At 34.6% G+C, this 22568-nt stretch overlaps 1 protein-coding gene across 5 annotated transcripts in view; it reads left to right on the top strand.

Moving 5' to 3' along the window:
- LOC126919395 (protein eva-1) overlaps positions 1-22568 on the top strand; it is a 322945-nt gene that overhangs the window by 106171 nt on the left and 194206 nt on the right. For all 5 annotated transcript variants that reach the window (XM_050728591.1, XM_050728593.1, XM_050728589.1 and 2 more), the window contains exon 2: positions 10595-10971. In XM_050728591.1, coding sequence (XP_050584548.1) covers positions 10869-10971 — 103 coding nt within the window. In that variant the 5' untranslated portion in view covers positions 10595-10868. The remainder of the gene's footprint in view (positions 1-10594; positions 10972-22568) is intronic.

The raw sequence follows: 22568 nt of genomic DNA, 5'->3' as shown, positions 1-22568 counted from the left end.
TAGGTCAGTTGGCTACTATTACATTTTTTATGAAATAGTCTTCTACGTATCGTGAAAACGTATTCCAGCAGAGAATAAAGCTATAACTTAATTGATTTTCCTCCATTTTTGCCGCTAAATGTAGACTAAATATTTTCTACACGATCCTTTAATTTGTCACTTATGTCGTTGTATCTTCAAGAATCGTTGAATCGTTGGCACGAAATTGTCAGCGATAGTTTTCGGTCAGAACAGCAGGTCGTAATAAATTGCTGAAAGCACAGAGGATGGGAAGTAATTTTTTATAATGGAACATTGGAAGTGGAACGAACAGTATCGGTGCACGAGTTGAAAGTTGAACAGTATCTTGTTAAAGTTTTGGTGTTACGTTTGATGAAAGACAGTTGCAGCGAGGATCATTCAAAACTGCCTTATTTTGCTTGAACTACTTGTCGTAAATGTTCGTACAGAGATTAGCCGGGGAAATGGGGCGAACTTTCGCTGTTATTTCTTCGGTTGCATGAGCAAATCTATTCGAAAGTGGATTGATGCGCCATAAAAATCGAAGTTACAGTTTCCATTCGGTTTGATGAGTATTGGAGCGTTCATTTGAAAACGTATGTCAAATGTGATGTTTCTAATTCTAATCATTATCAACCAACTACAGATTAGACTTTTTTAAAAAGGCTAACAGAATTTTTCTGGTCTTTTGCAAACTTGTAGACGACTTTGAACTCTGTAATATTTCTGTCAAAAATATATGTTAATTTTATTATTTCTTACGGTTAATTATTTTATATAATACTTTATTTTCTAACACAAATATATTATAAGTACTATAACTAGTAGTAATATAACTTCATCGCTTAAATAATCAGCTTTTTAAATTTTGTTGGTGCCAGGAGTAGATAAAGACGTAAAATCCGCTAATATGAAGAAGATTCTACAGTATTAAGAATCAAGTTCCAAAGTCGGGAGATTTAAAAGAATCCAATCCAAATTCGATTTGAAGTTAAATCGTTGTAACGAAACTGTTTAAGTCGAACTTCTTTATGCCGCATTTCTTCTTCTGAAAAATAACTTAAAAAAGCTTATTCTAACTCTCCGAATGATTTACTAAACGCGAAGGATTCGAAGTTCTGTGCACAATATTTTAAAATCAAGTGAAAGATCCTCTCTGGTACGAGATCTTGTTCGGGAACGTTTTAAAATAGAATTTATTGCTGGCGCTTGATCGAGTAACAAGAAAGGCGTGTCCAATTCTCAATTCGATCCCAATTTGACGATTACCGACTTCATTAAATTGTCTAATTTCACGAACGGCGAACCAGCTGGAAAAAGAAATTGAAACAGCTGTGGTAAGTCCCTTAACACCTCGAGCTCAATTGCGAGGGAGTCAATTGGCGAACGATTCGAATTGGCGGGGAAATCGAATATCCAGGTTATCGTGATTGATTACGGATCACCGCTTCTTCTTCGACCTTCTTTCTACTTTAGCTTCGTCTATTTTCTGTCTTTTCTACGTTATATTCGTTGCCTCTCCCTTGGTATTTCGTGCCTCTACGTTCTCGCCATTTGTTCTCGTTATTCTCACGAAAAGATTCGCAAAACAGATACAATTTGAAATCTGACCAATTTCGAAGTTCTATAATACATTATACACGTTTTATTAGATGATAATACTAATAATAATTCTTTGATTATAATATTGAAGCTCATGGTTCAAACAAGATAGAAGAAACAGAAATCAATACTAAAAGCTACAGAATCCTCATTGCAGACTATTTTCTCTCGAACATTCTCGAAACATTTCTCATTTATACTCTACTGAGAAAGAATAATTCTCTGATAAAAGAAATCTTCCTAAACCCAAACTAAAGAAAATAGAGATAAATGCAATCATCAATCAACTCCAGAAATATTGGACACCAATAACCTTATAACAGCACAACATCACCAATCAACGATCGGAAAGGTACGAGCTTTTTCATGACGCAATAACTTCAACAATAATGAACCGACAATCCATCAACTCTGTTCTTCATAGTTCGATCCTTGTCTTATGCAAAAGGGGAGGAAACGTTTCTTCCCAAAGAGGATTACGCGGAGACGAAGCATAAGGCAAGGGTTTGCTTGCAAAACAAGAGCGTGCAAGTCGCCCAATACACTCGAACTGATTTGCTCTTACGCCTGAAAGCGTGTTTAGTCGCTGTAGGGACTTTTAACCGAGAAAAGAAAGACTTTAATGACGATGTCTGACGTTCAAATTGAAATAATCCGGGCTCGTAGCGTAAAGAGGATCCTCTAGGTCCTTGTACTCCTTTTTTTCACAAGTACAGCCCTCGAGTACTGGAGATTTTTTAATTCTTAGGACTGCTACGCGACACATCTCCATCATTGATTCTCCATTGACTTTTGACGAGTGTCGCAGACGAGTAGGAATTAACTTCTGAAATTTAATCCACTCTCAAGTTTTTTGGCCGGGATTACCTTCGTTTTGAGCGCATCTGTTGCTCGAGAGTACCTTTAACATCCCTATTCTAACGGAATAGGGTTCACAGCATTTTATAGTTTCGTCGACTATCTGTATTTTTGGCTGTATTTTTTACTGCATGACGCGACTGATGAGATGATAAGATTAATGATATGACGTAGAAAGCATAGATTATTTTGGATAGTAACGTTACTATTTTTAAAGACGATTTATGCAAGAAGCATGACGCTATTTGTCAATTCTCTTTCACAGAGTCTAGACTTTATTCTTTATTAAAATCAATGTCTCGACTTTAAAACCTCTCTATTAAAATTTTCAAGGAGAACTCGGGCTCTGTGCTATTTATTTTTCATGAGTAAAGTAGTGTGTGAAAGTAATATGAGATCTTTGAAGATCTAAAACAGGTACCAGAAAGTACACACTGAGCTATGGATCATTGTGATATTTACATCCATCTCTCAACCTTCGTCAAATTTAAGCTACCAAATATCTGTATCGCGTAGGACAACAATTATAGTATTTTGTCTGTATAATAAATTTTATTTAAAAATATACTATTTTATTTAAAAACTGCTATCAAATTCGATAGTAATGTCTCTATAACACAACTCAAGCTAAGTTCATAAGGGATTATCCTTTAATTCTAATTTCTAAGGCCCAGAACAAAGAGCAGGATCACAGACCGGTGTTTGAAATCGATTTTGAATTGATCGCGGCCAATGCGCCAAAATCGAGGCATTCTGAAGAATGTCCCAGGGGTGCTGTTCGATTCTTTTCTCTGGCTGGGGGATGAATATCACGGCTTTCTAGCCTCCTTTACCCCGTGCAAGTTGACGCCCGAGTCACGAAGCCATCTGTTACAGTTCGTCGAAGTTTCACCCGCGGAAGATCGTATTTATTCGCACGGGAGAAAAGAAGAAGAAAGGAATCTCGTATTTTACACGAACGGATGAAGAGTTTCGAGAAGTTTGAAGCGCACGACCGATTTGTCGATCCCTTACGAATTCTTCCATGATCCAAAGAACGTTTTGATCGTAATTTTTGACGATTATGGCCTATGACTTGATTCGGGGTAATTGAAAGCAGTGGTCGAGGGAGAAAAGCCTGATGATTATTTTATGTTTAATGAAGGAATTAGGCGAGATTACGTTGGAAGTTAGCTAGTTTAGATGATATTTCATGGATAAATGGAGTGCGGGATAGTATTTAGCCTATATTGCCTGTGTTGGTTGGTTTATGTAGGCACTAGATAGTTCACGAAATATGTAGAACGATAAAGACTGTGTTTCGTAAACTGAAATTCCACGGAATTAATTAACGCTTTTGCTAATAGGATGTGGTTAAAGTATCTGATACTGTTCATAATTACTGGGAATTTGTACTCGAAAATTTGCAATAGATAGAGTAGGTAATCAATACTGGATTTATTATTAATAGACATTTTAGATAACTTTGACAGCATTAAAGTATTTAATAAATTCACTTTTTATTATTAAATAACTTCACTTACGATGTTAGTTAGTATTCTATCTCTTTTTAATGAAAATTAAACCAAGTCTATTAATTTTATCAGTAGAGGACGAATAATCATTTTTGAACAGTACATATTTTGATTATTAAATATTCTTGTTCGTGGAACACGAAGCCAAACTTTTTATCGTGTTATTCCCGTAAAAATAAATTTAGCTTCGATAGACTGTCATAAAAAACTTACTACAAGTAATTTCATACCTAGCACAAATTAATTTATCTAAATCGTTTCGTTGGTGTTGTGGGAAAGTTGCAGCAGAAACTAGAAGTTGAAATTAAACCTTTCCTGTTTGTGATTAAAGGAATTCTTCCGCGTAAAACCGATTAATTTTATTCACGTGTGAACTCGCCGCTTTAAATCACACGAACCAATGCACCTGATGCAATTTCCTCCGCGTTAGATTACCTAAAATTTATGAGAAGACCGGACAAATAAATCACCATTAAATACTATTGACATAATTCTAATAACTATGCGTTTAACAAGCAAAGCCTATTCATATTAATATCATTATTTGTTTAAAACCTTTAATTTATATTTAGTCTGACCATCTATCGTTAATAACAATATAGTATATATAATCTTGATTTTATGACATGAATATAGATACGAATATTATACTATAATTTTTTATTGAGAGAGTTCGATAATATCGAAGACATAGGACTTTGTGTGCGAAAACTCAAAGATCGACATGACACGGTAATGCGAGTGGGGTCTCTGCTAATGCTGTCACGTCACGTCACGTCACGCCTTCCAGGTGGCCCGAACCGAGTGACCTGTCGATGACAGCTTTTCTATCGCTGACGCGCGACGCGATGCCTATAAGATCGAAATTAACCCCTGTAACGCGTCAATTCACCCCTTTGCCCAGAATTCATTCCGCTCGATTAACTTTGAACCTGCGATCCAAGAGGATTCGAAAGTAGGGCACGTCGATTTTCGCCTGTCTCTCGAAATAGTTAAGTTTCATTCGTTTTGGATCTGTGGGAAAAATCTTATTATGTCGTTTTGACATTAATTTCTCACACTTGTCACATTATTACTAATTTCTCTTTGTTCGTGACAAAATATTTTACGTAGGAATGGAAATAGGTAAGAGGTTCTTAAAATTTGTTTACTGAAGCATCCATTAGTAGTGATTAAACTTTTGCCTTTTGTGATAATTCTAATTGTCTTTTAAAAACGATAATTTGTCTTTTTAAAACGAAAGATTTTACGTAGTTTAATTTACGAAAGATTAACACGATTCTCTGAGACTATTCAAAATTTTAAATATGAAGGAAGTATATGTCTAAAACATTACTAATATATAAACATTATATACAATACATAAACATTACTAATAATACCAAACATATTACGAATGAAAAATGTGAATATTGTGTTGAGAGAGCGCAGTTATGACATAAATTAGTATTTGTATATAGAAGAAATTACGGCACTATTTTTTGCTGTTTCACGCGCAAATTTTTTATCTGCACGAGTAATAATAAAAATGAAAAATGTGCACCGACGAAAATTTTCACATCGTTGCAGGATAAAATGGAAAATAACATCAACTTTTAAATATCAATTCTTATTTCAGTTACTAACTAAAAGTATATCGTTATATTTCTTACTCTAACATAATTTGTTCAATTTCATAGAAATTCGATATTCTAACATATTTCAACTATTTTAGAGTAGAATTTAATAGATATACTTCACAAATAGATATATTGTACAATAGGTATACACTTAATAGATTATAAATAATTTAATATATTAATAGATATTTCTAAAAATAAAAGAAAGTCTAAACATAAGTAAAGAAATATACACATACTTAATGCTACATACAACCGAAAAAAATTTACCTTTCTTATCGTTAAACGTAGGACAAGCAGTTTCTACACGGTCCACAAGTCAACATCGTTTAACTTGCCACTTGCTTCGTTGATGCTTCATCCTAGTACAGCAGTATTCGCCAAATATTCCAGAAGAAAACGTTCTATCGGATCGAAGATCAGAGAAGAAAGCAAGAGGGTTGTTTCCCTTGTCGGTGATTGAGACGGTGTCCTGGTGAACAGCGTCAATATTTATACAATTTATATCAGGGGAGAATGCTACGTGGAAGATCTTTATTATTTCAGGCATATGAAAAGCTGGCAGACCAGTTCACTAACCGTAACGTCTTTTTTTTCTTTACCTGGATTATTGTCTAGTGAATGGAGACTGCGAGTTTATAAATCGAAAGAAACGTCGATGCACCCTCTGTGGTAAATTTTCCATGAATAGAATGCTGATCTAAGCGTCGTTGTCACTTGTTGGGATTGTCATAAGATTCTTCTCCATGCAAAAATTTAAACATTTGAGTTTTTAAAAATTTAAATAAGAATTTGAGAATGTATAAATTATGTTGTTATTTCTATATTCAGAGGTAGGATCACAATAGTTATTACTATATTGTACGGATAAATCTATCACACCGTTCTGAACCGAAAAAACCTTTATTGCACACGCTTACATGGACTAGGGAAAAAAGCAAAGGAGCATCTTAAAAACTATCGATCGTGTCTATCGATTGCATCTAGAACGATCTTCTAGTTACTGTTTTTTTGTAACTAGCGCATCCGCATGTGGAGGGCGAACATGAATTCACGTTGTCATTTTCAACAAATTATATTATTCACCTATTTCTATTAGTTCTCTTATCTCAAGAGGATGATACAAATAATAGAAAATTCTGAGGCAAATTTGAGAACCATTATTTATAACATCATCAAAATTCATTATCGTTCACTCACTTTTCATTTTACGAAGTTGATCAAAGTGGCTGATCTGAACGGCTCATACATGACACGAAATCGATAATCGTCAGTTGTAATAGCGTAAGATAAAGCTTTCAAAATCCCCTAATAACATTTCACATTAACAAATGTGAATTAAATGAACACAAATATGACCAAAACATCATTCGCTCGAAACCACAACAGAATGTGCGCATTAAAAAGCTATCAAGCAAAAGTGGCACGTTCGAAAAAGCAACGTATCACTATTCGTAATTTAAATTAAATATAATATGAGAATCCTGGTTACGTCCGTTGTACATTTATCGACAATATATGTGATGGAGAATAATGCGCGTCGGGTCACCGTTTAATATGTTTAATGCACTCCGCCTGCTGGAATCCTGGTAACTTTTAATCTCATTAGGGAGAGCGCGTCTCCGCGAATACGTCATAGTAATGCCTCAAGGGACGAGTTCTCCAAGCAGTGAATTACTCGTGCTCTAAAAGCACGGGGTAGGGCTCACTTTCCCACTCCAATGAAGAACAAGAAAGCCTCGTTCTCTATTTCGCCCTTTTTTCCTGGTCCACCATAGCTCGTGCGGCCGATTTTATAACGTTGAATTGCCGTCGAAATTAATGTCACGACCTTCTATCTGCAACCAGAATTTCTCCTACTTTTATGTCGTTTTTAAAACGCTTTGTTGTTCCTTTTATTCCTTTTTCTAAGTGTGAAATTGTACTTTATCTGAAAGAAAAATAATGGAGAGAGAGGTTTAGTGTGAGTTGCAGCTTCCTTCATAGAATCAGTTAATAAGAGCTCATTTCAGTTTAATGAACTCTTGTTTATGTTTATGTTTATGTTTATGTTTCCGTTTATGTTTCTAGCATGGCAAGGGACGCACTTTGTTTTACAGGACTGATGCTGGAATTTCAGATGGTTTTTTTTTTAGGTTCGTCATATTTGTGATGAAGTTTGTGCATAACGATTATACGCGAAATTTAATAATACGCGCGGTAATATAACAGATTTTTTCATTTTGTGTATGAATACAAATTTGAGAAAATTATTGATTGAAAATATTGCGTATCAAATACATCATTTTAAGTAATAATGTTCATTTCGACATAATGTCCACTGCTTTGTCTGTCTTTCTAAATCACTTTGTCTAAATAAGTAGAAAGTAGAATGCAACAAGTGTATCAACTGCACTACTTAAATAAAAGAACCGCAATGTGTGCGTCGATAGAATTAAATGTGTTTTATCATATAAAAATAAAAGAATACAAATTATAAAAAGATACCGTAAAAATAACTTAACCTAAATTCTTATTGACCGCTTATGATCCAGTTGAGGGTTAGGAATATTTTTCATTTCTTTTTTTAGACATTACGATATTGATAAGATTAAAAAGTGATAAACCTGCATGGTAACACTTCGTTTGTTAGTTCGAATTATTTGCGAAAATTCCAGAAATAAAAGGAAACGTCTCGTAGAAGATTTTACTGGAAACCACTAGAGCGGTTTCCTTGTATCGACGTTTCTATTATTTCGCTCGAAATCCCGGATATTCGTGGCGCTCGAGCAATGAAAATGGACGTATGAAATTTTCGCGGAACGTAATCAACGACACAAGCTGTACCTCGACGTGAAACCAACATCGGCTGTACCGACATCATTTTCAACTGTATCGACATCGTACACTGATGTCTTCTCAATCGCTCCAAGGAAAACACGCAATATAATTATTGCCAATAATAATTTAACTTTGATTTTCTTCTCTCCTTACTTGGATTTTATAAACATTAATTACTATACTTTGTAGTTTGAAAAGGTATCCCGAAGTTAAAATGGCAGCAAATGGCTTCACAGTATTGATTCAATTAAAATTATTAATTAAATATTGAATAATTCATTTAAAAGCTTGAAATCCGATATTGAAAGTCGAAAATTGGAATTTAGGGATTGGAAACTTGAGTAATTGAAAATTGAAAATTTGATATACATTTGAAAGAAAACTTTACTTGGTTTTCATTTAATTTCTCTATTAAGAATTTCGTTATAAATAGAAATTACGATACTCCTCCCTATCTCTTTCCTGTAATTATAGAAAGATTACTAAAGCTTACATATTATCTACAATCCCTACGTACGCTAAAACACCGAGAAAGATCAATAATGTGCAAATTGAGGATTCCGGTAGAGCATCACTGAACGCATGACGAAAATTTACACAGAATCAAATTACGGATTCGAACAACGCATAGTCATCTCGTCTCGTAATCCTATTACCAAAGTTAGCCCATTAAACCTTTCGTTACTCCAAATATTCGGAAGAGCCGAAAAACAAGAACGCATTAAACGTGATTATCGTGGGTGCCGGATGCAGGCGTGCGAAACTAAAAGATTTTAACGCGTTCGCGTTATTCTTCGTTACTCTCGAATGGTTTTCTTCCGTTTACATTGTAATCATGGTCTGAAAAACGCATGAAGTAAGGACAACGTGCATTTACGAGGTGTGGAAAATTTGATAAAATAGCTACGCATTATCGAGCAGCGTATTCCCATATCCATTTGTAACTCACTTCTTCGTTAATCTTCAGCATTAGCTTAGTGTCAAATGATTCGTTAACTAATGAAAATAAATGTTTAGTGCAAATTAGAGAAAAATGTATTAATATACTTCTCCTGTATTTCCACGGCGAATTATCCTATCGTATTATCGTGCGGTATATATTTTGCAGGTCCATTTATCTGCATGGCATATATTTTTATAAAAATCAGAAAATACAGGAGGAAATATTCTCGTGTACAAATAAACATTTCAATATGTCTCGTGCATACGTGGTAAATCAACGTTGAAACAACACGGAATTATATGTTTCGCAGTATTGGGATTGTAAAAAAAAACGTTTCGAAGCTATTCGAATATTTTTCATGTATTTAGAAGCTTTGGAATCTAAACCTTTCACGTTGTATTTCATTTCATATATTATTTTTTCATGGATTCCGATTCTACCTGCAGTATTTGTTATTTACGCGCTCGAGCAGTGATACAGGTTAAATCTAAATTTCTTCGATGGAATAAAAATTTATTCTGAGAGACAAACCTGCGTATTGCTATTCATGGAAATCTTGTAAATTTTGATCCATGAAAATCCTCTGCTGTGCTTAGTAATACGATTCATTTCATAGAAATTGTCTAAAATCATTGAAGACCGAATTTATTTATTTTGGAATAACTTACGTATATGTATATATTGATTGATAAGAGTACTCAATACTTCGAGTTCATAACAATTCGTAGAATTTCCAAAACTATCATTGATTCTATTGATAATGGTAACAAACTTTACAGAATTCCTGATAAAAAGATCTATAATCTTACAAATAATGCACAATTTTCTATAGTTTTAAATTTAATTCAACCTATAGTTTATATTTAATTTTAAATTCAATAAAGCTATAGCAATCGGTACTATAGACATTTTATGTAAAGAAGATCAAAGATTTAGTCGAAAAACAATGCACAATTATAAAGAATGTAAAAAACTGCATTACTAATTGATTACGTTACTTATATAATGACATAATACTTATTATATTACTATATTATATAATATTGATATTTCAATATCTATGTATTTGACATTTAGATATCGAAACAAAAATATTAATATTTAAATACAATCTTCTAATATCAATATGTACTTAGAAGGAAACAATGCATAAATGTTCAAAGATCTCCACTCATAATTTAGATTTTTCTATTATCGTAAACCACGTCCCGTGACAAAAGTCATTCTTTCTTTTGCAGTGTGCGTTGTTCTGTGAATGGACCTCGGTTCAATCTTACGACTCAGAAGGGTGCTGCAGAATTCCGGAGAAAGAGAAGAGGGACGACGCGACGATTTGACGGGTGAAGAAAAGTAAAAAAGAAGAAAAGAAAACGAATGGAGAAAATATTAACCCGGCCAAGACGAAAGTCAGTGTCTTCTTGGCTGATTTGACATTTCCGTGTGCGCGCGCGCGTGTGTGCCTGCAAGGTCCGTGTTTTCATCGCTTCAAAACGGAAGCTCGGAGGAAGAGAAATGGGAATATTGGGAAAATTGCTTTCGTCAGTGTCCCTGGTGTCCATCTGGTGTCTGCTGATCGTCGAACCAGGCAAGGTTCAGAGGGAACAGGATCATCTGGGTAAATCACCTTCTTATTGTATTTGTGCCTTTGGTTTCCCGGCTGAGGTCACACGATTTCACTTTCGGTCCGCGGTAAATGTTAGTTGCTTTTTATTGCGAGATGAAATTTTTTGGAAAATTGATAATGAAGTTTAATTTTAAACGATGAAATGCAAAATTACTAATATTAGATGAATATTCGTGATTCGGAAAATGGAGAAATTTATATGAATTCTTTGAAACATTTTCCTTTGGTAAATTATGAACTTTGTTTCGACTCAGAACCGACATTTTTGTGGTGTGTATTAACAACGAAGAGTTATATGACTTGCAACGGAAAGTTCATTATTTGATAAAATATACGCGGAGGAAGGAATAATTCATTATATAAAATTCCTAGGTTTTTTAGGTTGTTAATCTGTAAACCATTCTAACATCTAAATACTTTTGAATTTTTCTATAGAATATGACCATTTTGTTCAATAGCTTTTTCATTGATTATTCTATTCAGAAAATTATTTTTCCTCTTTGAGAAGTTTATTTTCATTGGTGCATTGCATTATTCGCGCTACTGATTTATTAATCTAATCTAACATTTTTGCAATGCACTAAATAAGTGTAAATGTATCCATATCCAAATGTAAATGTAAATCCTGATTTATCGTTTCTGTATGTTTGGCAGATTTATCACTCTTCTGCTTGGCAGTTCGTTCTTGAGGCAGATTTATCACATCGAACAGAATTTATCAACCTTTTTTCCGACAAGACCAACTAGAATCGCATCTTCCTATTTTTTGTATTATAATATTTATGGTAGTTGATTGTAAACATTTCATCACGAATATTAATATCGGTAACATGTCTACTGCAACAAACGCGTTTCATTAATGAACAACAGTAAAACGCGACTTTGCCGCGCGAATTAATGAAACAGTTGAACTGAATGCACTTTATTGCATACACCGGAAATTTGGCGAAAAATGAAAAACGAACGAGATATCGAACAAAGGCTGCATTTGCCATTTAAACGCGAGAATTTCGTCTCTCGTTGCGATTCATAGACGCGCTAACACGACTGGATAGCTGCTGCGCTGATTGAATCGTCACGTTGCACAATTATATCGCCGAACAATTTATACGCGCGTACGTTCGCGTTGATATATTTTTCTTTCTACTTTCGTCGATCGCTCGACGATTATAATTACACCGCAAATTTGTATGCAAATCTATATTTCTATGGACAGAATTGAAGAAATCGAAGGTAAATAGAAATCTATTCATGTGCATCATATTATAATGAGTGTTAATTAACATTACGAAATAGTATACCTTTAATGTGGTATATATTTTTGTGTATTGTAGATATTTCGTACTTTTCTGCATCTTTAAATTTGTCATAAATTCATGAACATTGATAATCTAATTATGTCCGTATGATTCGTCTTCTGGATTTTGAGGAAATGTGGAAATTTTTAATTTCGAAGAAATTTACAAATGTTGAATTTTTAATTAAAAAGAAATGCACTTAGTTAACTAATCATGCTATCAAGCCCGTGAAAAGATTGTTATGGAATCTCATTTCTCAGCTACCCCTTTCGCTTGCTTCTTGATCTTTCCTTTCCCCGTAGCATTTAATATCACGAGGTCATGGGTACAGCTGTCCACTGGAGCTTTGTTAGTGTTTCGTTGCGAAGATATCCCTCGCCTTTCGGCATTTCATTCTGCATCCTTTATTTCTGCCAGTTGCTATTCTTAAACCACCTTCCCTCGAATCGTTTATCTTGCGTTCGTTCCTTCGTTTTTATGATCGCACCTGTGTCCTTTAAGGAAATTCGATTGTTGTCCCTATTTCGACGAGAAAAAAAATTCGAGGAGACTTCATAAATTAAAGAAATAGAAAAATTAACTTTCACATATAATGTAAAAAATATATTCTAGATTGAATTCTATTTTATATGAAACTTTTGATAAAAAAAAAAAAGATTACTTATATTATGCTTCCAACAGTATTTCAGTATTGTTAAGAATTAAAGAATTTACAAACGTGAATTGAAATTGTTTATGATTTTCCAAATGTTATATGGCAAATTCTATGTTGTATATCGCACTCTAAAACAAACCATTTCATTTTGCTAGAGAACGTGTGTAAGCGGGGGCGTGTTAAAAGTTTACGTGCAGAAGCACGGATGTTTCTACAAGAAATATTCTTGCAAAGTGCTGCCATAAAGAATGATTTATCACCAGGCACGCGAGAAGTGGCTGCTTTTTATTCGCTTATATAACGTCAGTTATTTCGAGAATTATAATACGGAAACGTTAACATAAATATCGCCACATTTGTTCGCTTGGTTTAACCTCAACAATACTCGAAAAACGAAAAATGTGATTTTCCTTCGTTTCACATAAATAGGTTAATATGACTGTTTATTATTACCTCGTTTATTCACCAGGTGTTTACTTTAATTAACGCTTCACCATGTAGTAACAGGAATAGAAGAATATTGGCCTGTAGTTAGTTGCTCTCAATCTGGAAATAAATCGATATTTCCTATTTATGGTAGTGCAAAGAATTTATAAATTTAGAATTACTTCGAAAGTATTAAAATAGAAGTCGGTTGATCATATCGATACTCACTTTATATATCGTACGAGTTTAATGGCCAGATAGGTACGTTGAACTTACGATTCGTATGAAATTAGAATTTCTTATTTTCGATTAATATAATTACATAGATGAAATCTTATCTTCCAAAGTTGTACTTTAACAAATATACTACAGTTCCAATGCTAGATAACCAAAGTATATCTCCTCGCAAGCAAAAACATTCGTCAAATAGAACTCGTCTCAAGCGAAAATTCCACAGCGATCACCAGTGAAAACAAAGAAATATATTCAGTGGCCCCATTGAAATCCAGCCTTGAAGCAGTTCGATCGGGCAAAAAGCACAAATTTCATTAAACGGCCCACATAAATCCACGATTACCCTCGTCCAATAAGTCCGCAACAGGGAATAGGAACACACATATCTTTCCCGGATCTCTGCATCGATTTCGACCAGCATTCGATACGATGGGAATCCAGGGGAGCGAATCCGCCATGAAGCATGGCTCAACATCTACGAAAAAAAGGTAGAAACGTGCTTGGTTCGCGTCGGGGCCCTCTCGAAAAATGATTAACAATCGAACAGGGAACAGTCGATTTCAGGTTTACAGGCGATCCTCTATTTCCAGTCGGTGATCATCTCAAAAATCGCAGATCGTCGATTGCTTTGATCGGGCTCGATATCGCGGTGAGCCACGTTGATACGTTTGCTCATGCCACGCAAAACCTGTGATTGGTCTCGATGGAGTATTTTAAAAGTCAGGGATTTCTGTCATACAGACTATGATTCATATCATTCGTGTTTTATTTACAAGTTGCATGGGTCTTTATTTTATGAGAATCGTTGTTGCGGTTCAGAGGTTGGTAGAACTTCAGATTGAACAGTTTAGAAAAGGAAAAATGTTACAGAGAAGATTGTTGGATTGTTGTAGATGATCGATCGATAGTCGAACGAACGAATGAATTAATATAATTTGATTATTTTCGTTTATATTACTGATCGACAAGTGCATTGTTATATGCCTCAGAAAAATTTCATAATTTTGAAAAAGAAAATATAATATACTGACATTTTCTTTTTTTTTTTTTTTAAATTGGATACTTTTTAAGAAAAATGAACACGATGAAGTCAAAGCTTATTCGTGATCTGTAGTATTCATTGTAATGCAGATCTCATTGGCCAAATTGTAATAAATTAATCCTTTCTGGTAGTCAATGATAAGTTATGTGACCATATACTAGTATGCGACGAAGATAACAAATATAATACATCAGAATTGATACACAATATGACACATAGCAAATTCGACGAAGTTCCAAATACAGATGTAAACATAGCTTGAAAGTACTAATCAATAACAAAAGAAAGAAGAATTTCAAATTCTTTTAGAATTCTTGAATAATTTAAAAGGAATTTTTATGTTGATAAGGATATTCAATTTCAATTAATTTTATTTAAAGGCAGAAGTGATGATCTCAAGAAAATCTTTTGCGTTATTTAAGCCGTTCAAGTTAAATGAAACACCTTATATATGTATAGAATCTTTTTGAAGCGTCAATTTTACAATATTCGACACGCAATAACATTTTCATTCCAATACTGTATTCACAATTATTGTTGAGTAAATTGTTTTCCCGTTAAAGGGCCAAGTGGGAATCAGACATTCAGTAGACAAAATCCATAGCTCGCCTCTTATACAACCGATGAAAGCAGCAGAATCGATCGCGTATCTCAATGAAGAGGTTGCCTGAGTTTCTGCGTTCTACCCATCGCCCGATGAAAAGTGAAGCGGGAGCGGATAGATGCTTTTTGTCCTCGCTACCCTACTTGGTGCTCTTTACGCGTGTAACCATTCCGGGGTTGGTAGTTTCAGACTTCATTTCCGGAAACCGAATCCACCAGGAACTACTTACCCGTAGAATCTAATAACTTTTATCGGTTTTCATGGCGAGCAACGGCCGGTTAGGATCGAAGAGAATAGGCGCGGGAGATGGATGCGGGATAATAGAGACAGATGGACGCGCGGAGGGATGAGATTAGATCGGGGGGAGGAGCAGAAGATGCCGTGAAATAGGGTTGAAGGCAGTGGGAGAAAATGTAGATATTTTAAGGTGAAATTTTAAGAGATGATGGAAGACCAATGGATGACTGCTACAACATAATGGAGGAAAATGGTAAATTATTGGTAAATTATTAATGATAAGTTATTGATCATTTGAGTGGAATGAGAGAATAGAGAAAGTAATGGATAAAGTAAGTGGAATTTACCTTATTTATTCAATATTTATTTATTGAAGATTCATTAAAATTTTTTATAAGAATAATAGGAAATAAAATTATTTACTGAATATGAATTGGCACATTTTTACGAGAATAAAATAAGGCCAAGGCTGGTGGACATAAAAAGAATACTAATGCTTTAAAGAAATATTTTTCCTGTATCTATTATATTAAAAACAAACTGTCGGAAGTACATTAAAACATGTATATTACAGAATAGTACTTCTAAAAAATTAATTCTATGATTCATCCAAAGCCACTTAACAAAACTTCCGTAATTCTAAAACATTACTAAGTGATTATAATATTCCAACTAATTCAATTTTATTTCAATCGTTACGACTTCAAACACAACTTAAAATGTCGTCCTAATAATACATGAGTCAAACAGTCTAATACCGCGGCAAAGTGTAACGAAGCAAAATTCCTCCAAGAAATAAATCGTCAATACCGGAAAACAAAAATGAAATCAGAAGCTACAACTAGGAATTATACCGGACTGAAACAAGATTCATAACGAAGAATGACATTGAATGAAAAATTATTTCCAGCCATCGTGAAGACCGGTATCGCGGGAAAGAGTGAAAGAAAAGAGGAATGGAAGAAGTGGAAGGACGATGAAAAGCGGGAATTGGAAAAGAGGAAAGAAAACGTAGAAATAACACGAACGGAATTCATATATATATATATATATACACAGATAACAGAATTCATCACTATAAATACATATTCGACTATCTGTAGGATGCATCTATTGACCGTGGTAGGATGTATCGATAATCGAAGGCGAAAGCCGGACGATGACAAATGCCTTTATCATATATGGAGGTGAGCTGTGGCCACCTGCTGACATTGCCACCGTAAATAATTCGCGGCTGCCGCTTCGAATCGCGCCTTGTCATGCAGATGTCGTTTCTATTGCATTTCGACTACGTCAAGGAAATTTCTCTACGCGATGGAACGGTTCGGTGAGCTGGAATCATGCTACGATAGATTTAGTTGATAGATCCAGTGGTCACAGGTCGTTCTTCCTAATCAAACGCTGTCAGTTGGTTTACGAATGATTTAACGAATATTACATAGTTGCAAGGATATGGAATGTTTAAAAGTTAAGGGATGATGAATGGTTTGATGGTGCAACACTAAATCACAGAAGTATTTGAACATTTAATATTGAAAACTTATATGTTCATACCGTGTGTGTTATATAAAACTGCTTGACAGCACTGTAATCAGACACGATTGCCATGGCTACAGTGGATAAGTTTGAAACAAATCTGGGGATGTAAATGAAATTACATTTCAATGTAAATAACATTACAACACAACAAGACATTTATTGTAAACATTATATTTAGAAGAAAATTAGTATATTACATTATTCTCTAACCATGCTACAGCGAGAACATTTTTACATTGATTTCACCGGAATTTCATAGAAAAATGGAATTTCACGTGGCTACAAGTAAATCTCTATTCTGAGCTAGTTGCGTCGTGCAAATTCCATTTCTGTCGCATTTTGCCTAAGAAACGGAAAATCGATGAAGAAAATCGTATCGCAAAATGGAATTTCGTCTCTATAGAACTTTAGTATGCAATCTTGTGTATCGAAGAACTATGGGTATATATCGCAATTTCCAAGCTCGAATGGTTTCGAATTTATGGCGAAACGACTACGCTTTATCCTTTATTCTTATTTTACTTCTTGCCCTTTATTCATTTTGTTGTTAGTCGTTTGCCGAAATACCAACTGAATCAATTGCGTAAAATGTATTACTCTAGGATACAGTTACATCATTTTTCTTAATTTTAAACAAGGTATTTAATACGATTTAAGAAACTATAGGATACATTCGATTTCGATCTCATTGATGCTGCAACGACACTTTAACGCTATATTATCAAATACAAAATGACCAAATGTTTTCGCGCTATTATATTTATTATAACATTTATATACTAATCAATTAAATCCAAATATATTAAATTTGGCATCTTTTAGTAGTATTTTTATATGATTACAAAATTTGATGCTATAAAAGTGAAATGCCTGATAAAAAACTCTTCATTGACAAATAAAGATATGTGCAAATACTTTTTGTAGCCATTGTACATACCATGAAATCTAATTTTTGTATATCTAACACCGGAAACGCTTAAAATAAGCATTCCACGAGATTGAATGGACAAGTAGACGGCAGACGACCTCGAGAATCGATAATCCCCGAAGTCTTGGTTGGAAAGAAAAAGAAAACGCGGTCGAGGACGGAAGGGAGAAATGGGGACGGTTTCATCGCTAAACGTAATCTTCCGTAATTAATCGACGAGTGGCGGTTGAACCGGCACGGCGCGGCGGCTAAACGGGAAAGGTGTTAGGTGCTCGTGTCTGAGAGTGCCTAAATCCGCTTAATTACCTGCCTCTCATTTGATTCCCGGCTGCTCGCCGTGTTTCCTTTGTGCAATCCGCTCGAGGGGATCGAGAGAAGCCATTTGGATCTAACAGCCGGTGAAGATATTCCTAAGACGTTGAGGTAATTATAAATGCGATGATTCGTCTCGCTCTTCAGATATTCTTGCTTTGCGGTAGAAAAACCGCGATTAATAGTCTTTCTTCGTGACTCTTGCAACGTACAGAGACAATAGGGATTTCGTCTTAACGATGTTAACGATAGTTCTTTGAGCCAGCTAGCGGTTAACCGGTTGTCCACGTTTTTGTAATTCCATAGCGTTCTTGTTTCGTCGAACGAATTTCTTCAAATTTAATGCAGAACAAAAATGTGAAAACATAGATGTAAACAGTAATAGATCTCTATTTTATATGATATTTTGGTGGAAATTGTTTTAGCAAATTGTTTGAGATTTTGTAATTGCTTATACATTGTTAAAGGAAATTGTTGAAGAAGACAGAGATTTAGTTTGTTGAGTTTCAAGGTAGAAGAGTTAGATGTAATAGATGATTTTGGTTTTACTGGATGTGGGGTACTTGATTTATTGTTGCTTTTATAAGGAATGAAAGTGATGAATTTAAGTTTGGGATAATTGTATAATTTGTTACTAGTGTATGATTTGACGTTGACTGATAGGGAACTTTGGATTTATTCTAAGTGATAGCAACTATATATAAAGCATAGAACAATGGGAGATTATGTGCGGTAATCTAAAATCATGTTTAAAGCTTTTCTGATACGTTTCGTCTTGACAATAAAAACTGATTCTTCATTATTTCCACATCGTGCTCTCAATATTCTTGAAAGGAATCGAATGAAATTTTATAATGGTCACGAGTGAAAGAAAATTTTCAATTAATTCATTGAAAACATACAAGTAAAGTTTAATAACATAACAAGTGTTTGATATATTTTTTCAAAACTTTAAGATATATGTCAACATATTTCATTTAAAGATAAATAAAGACAGAATGAATAGAAATTAATTTAGTTCATACTATAGTACATAATAAACCTCGTTTATTTTAAATTAAATTAACTTATAACAATGAAACTTTAGTTTTTCAATTTTCTCCAAAAATTATTTTAATGAATATATTCAAGAGAATATTACTTCTTCAAATTAAAAAAGATTCCTGAATCTTTGTTTTCGCAACGTTGTAAATTCAAGTTTCCTGGTGCAAGGATACAAAGAAATAGTAATTTGTAACATGATTCTATGGAGGGAAAAGGAGAAATGTACGATAATGCTGAGCAGAAAATAAACTGTGCGGTGGGTAACGATATACATATAATATTGCGGCCGAAACTGACCATAATATTGTTATTCATGCGAGGAGTATGCCTCAGAGGCAGTATTCTCTTTGGGCGATTGTCAGTGTCCAGTTTCTGAAATTGCTTGTTTGCTACTTTCCCGCAGTTTAGCCTGTACTCATGGTTACGCAGCAACAGAAACATCAGAACTGTGTCAAGCGTTAATAACTTCGCCGAATTTCCTTCCCTTCAAACTTGTCCCGAACAGGTTCTCAGCTGATGCCGAAGTTTACACCCGCCAGATGGAAATATCGCTCTACATTTATGTAGCGTTTAGAAATCAGTCAACACACAGCTGCACAGATACGGGCCGTATCTGAATCGAGCCACCTAATTTTCCAAGTGTATTCTTCTCGGTATGCTAAATGGGAAATATGTTATATAAAGTACAAATGTAGGTCTGTGAGGGCTTTATGTTTCATTTGTAGGCTTTCAATTTTCAAAAATAGACAAAAGGGCAAAAAATAAACAAATTTTTTAGGTTTACAGCCTTCACTGGTTTTTTATAGGTATCGTTGAATTGTTTTATTTGGCATAATTGCAAACAGATAGTTTGGTGATCCGAATTTCATTCATATTCGAATTTTTATGTTAAATAATTTTTACCAATTTAAAAATTTATATAATTTAGCTACTCACATTAATTGAGCGTAATTTGACTATTCGAATATTACGTATATCCTTAATTCTTAATCCATCTAAGCCAAGCAAATATTTGTAATAATTAAGTACCAGTAATTCCTATCAAAATTCTAAAATATCTTACATTCTCACTCAGCTTTAAAAAATATCAAAAAATAGATCATTCTAACAAAAATGAATTTCCATAGTTTTATACCGCAACTGCACTTGCAGTTCGAATATTGGATCCCTTTAATCCAATCCCTTTTGACACAGAATAAATCGATGAAAGACAAATAAAAAAGGGTGGTCATTCAAAAATCAAGTGAAACAATTGAGAAGTGCCTCATACGGTTAAGAGTGAAAGACTCCATCACGCGGAGTGGTCTGCAGTCGCATGTCGGTCGAAAGCGAGACGCGAGAAGAAAAAGCTTAAAGGGAGAAGAAAAAACGGTCGAATTACCCAGAACCGCGGCTCAGGCGAGACAAAGGGGTCTACACTCAGGCAAATGAGGGAAGAACAAGGCCGTAGCGTAATTCGTCGTTTCTCGATGCTTGTTTCTCTTTGCGCTGGAAAATGGAAAGCATCGGCACTCAGGGCCGAGGAACAATTGAAATTTCAGCCACAACGACTGAAGAGAGGGATACGAGGGAGAACAAGTCGGTTGTCCGAGTGACACAGCTCGAAACTGGTACAATGGGGTTAGAAACGGGAGTCGAAGGCAGCCTGTCTTCTGGTGTGAGCAAAAAAAGCAGCAGCATGTTAGAGAAAACAGCACAGCTGCACTTGAAAGCAATTCCGTAGAAATGCTTTTATCGTGTCATTGTCCTAGGGAATTTTGGCTTTCGAGAACTGCGTACGTGGGCATGAGTGTTAAGAATGTGGAAAATGATTGGTTTTAGCAGTAGATTTGTTGAAGTAGTTGAAATAGTTAGTTGCAATTTTTCATAGAAATTTTATAGATATATAACAGATACAAAATGTATTGACATTACTATCGTATTTATTGTAACATTTACGTATTAATCGAGTAGGTCCAAGGATATTAAATTTCGTATTACTTAGTAAAACGTAGTTTACTCTTTTACATCCAAAATTTCGTGCATATATGTATATTCTGTGGGCCATTCAAGCTCATATTCCATTTGAAAAATCTTTGCATTCCAAATAGTCCTTCAATGGCTTCAACGTTTCTTGATGCATTCGTCCTTTATACCTATTTTTCCACACCTTTCGCTCGAGAACCTCGGTCGCGTACGATATTCATCATAAAATACAAACAGTATATTCAAGCCATCGACGAGCTGATGAAACTCGTAGAAACGATTTCCTCAAAATCGTCCTCGTTTCTGACGCGAGATTCTTCGTCGGAACGAAACAAAGCAATTCGTCGTAAAGCACACGATTGTAAACCAGAAAAAGCAAGGGAAATGTACAGGGTTACGAAGGAATCCTATCTAACACAGCGAATAGCCCGTATGATTCGAAGATCGTAAAACGCGTGGGTAATGACTCACCCATAAAATAGTTCTCCGCGCGATAAACTGTTACAGCGATGTTCATGACAAGGTGTGTAGCATAGTTTCCAAGGTAGCATTGAAGTCGCCTTCGAAAAACAGCAACTCGGTCATATCGGGACGTAACCACCAAGAATAAATTGTTAGAACTGTGAGAATGTGAAAACTGTGTCGCGGTTTCGATGGTTCCTCGCGTCGATAAAAGCGAATGCAGTAGGCAGTGCATGAAGTGTATAGAGACGTGAACTTCGTTTATGTTTTACGTGGTTTCTTGGAAATTAGATTTATGTTAGGTGTTCGCGCAACGTTGTTAAAGCTGCACGTGCGTTGTATTTGTAAATTTTGTTTTGCGTTGTCAGGATATTTTGGTCCATGTAATTTTCCAATTCCGAGTTGGATTCTCTATAAAATTTATTAAGGTTTGACATGATGTAAGAACATTCGTTTGCCGAGGAAAATTTCAAAACTATATAAGGAAATCAAATATAATCTGTTAACTGCAGAATTTAGTTTCAAAAATCTCTTACGGTGTGCGTAATCAAAGTCAAGCAGCGATGAGTATACACGTCGAACGCAGGGAAAATGTTCATATTATAAATTTTACGAAAAATAAAGAATTTTTTTTCGTAAAGGAGGAAGGATTACATTTTTATTCAATAAAAAATTAACAATTTATTGTTAAAAAATGTATTGTTATTAAAAACTTAAAAATTGTTAAAACATAATTAGTAAGTAAAGTATAAAGTAATAAGTAAAGTACTCAAAATAATTCGGGGAATAGCCGTTGTACGCAGTAAAGTATACAAAATAATTCGGGGAATAGCCGTTGTACG

Source organism: Bombus affinis, chromosome 8, assembly GCF_024516045.1.
Source record: "Bombus affinis isolate iyBomAffi1 chromosome 8, iyBomAffi1.2, whole genome shotgun sequence".
NCBI lineage: Eukaryota > Metazoa > Arthropoda > Insecta > Hymenoptera > Apidae > Bombus > Bombus affinis.
Note: the sequence above shows the minus strand (reverse complement) of the source record. Positions and strands in the feature narration are given on the sequence as shown.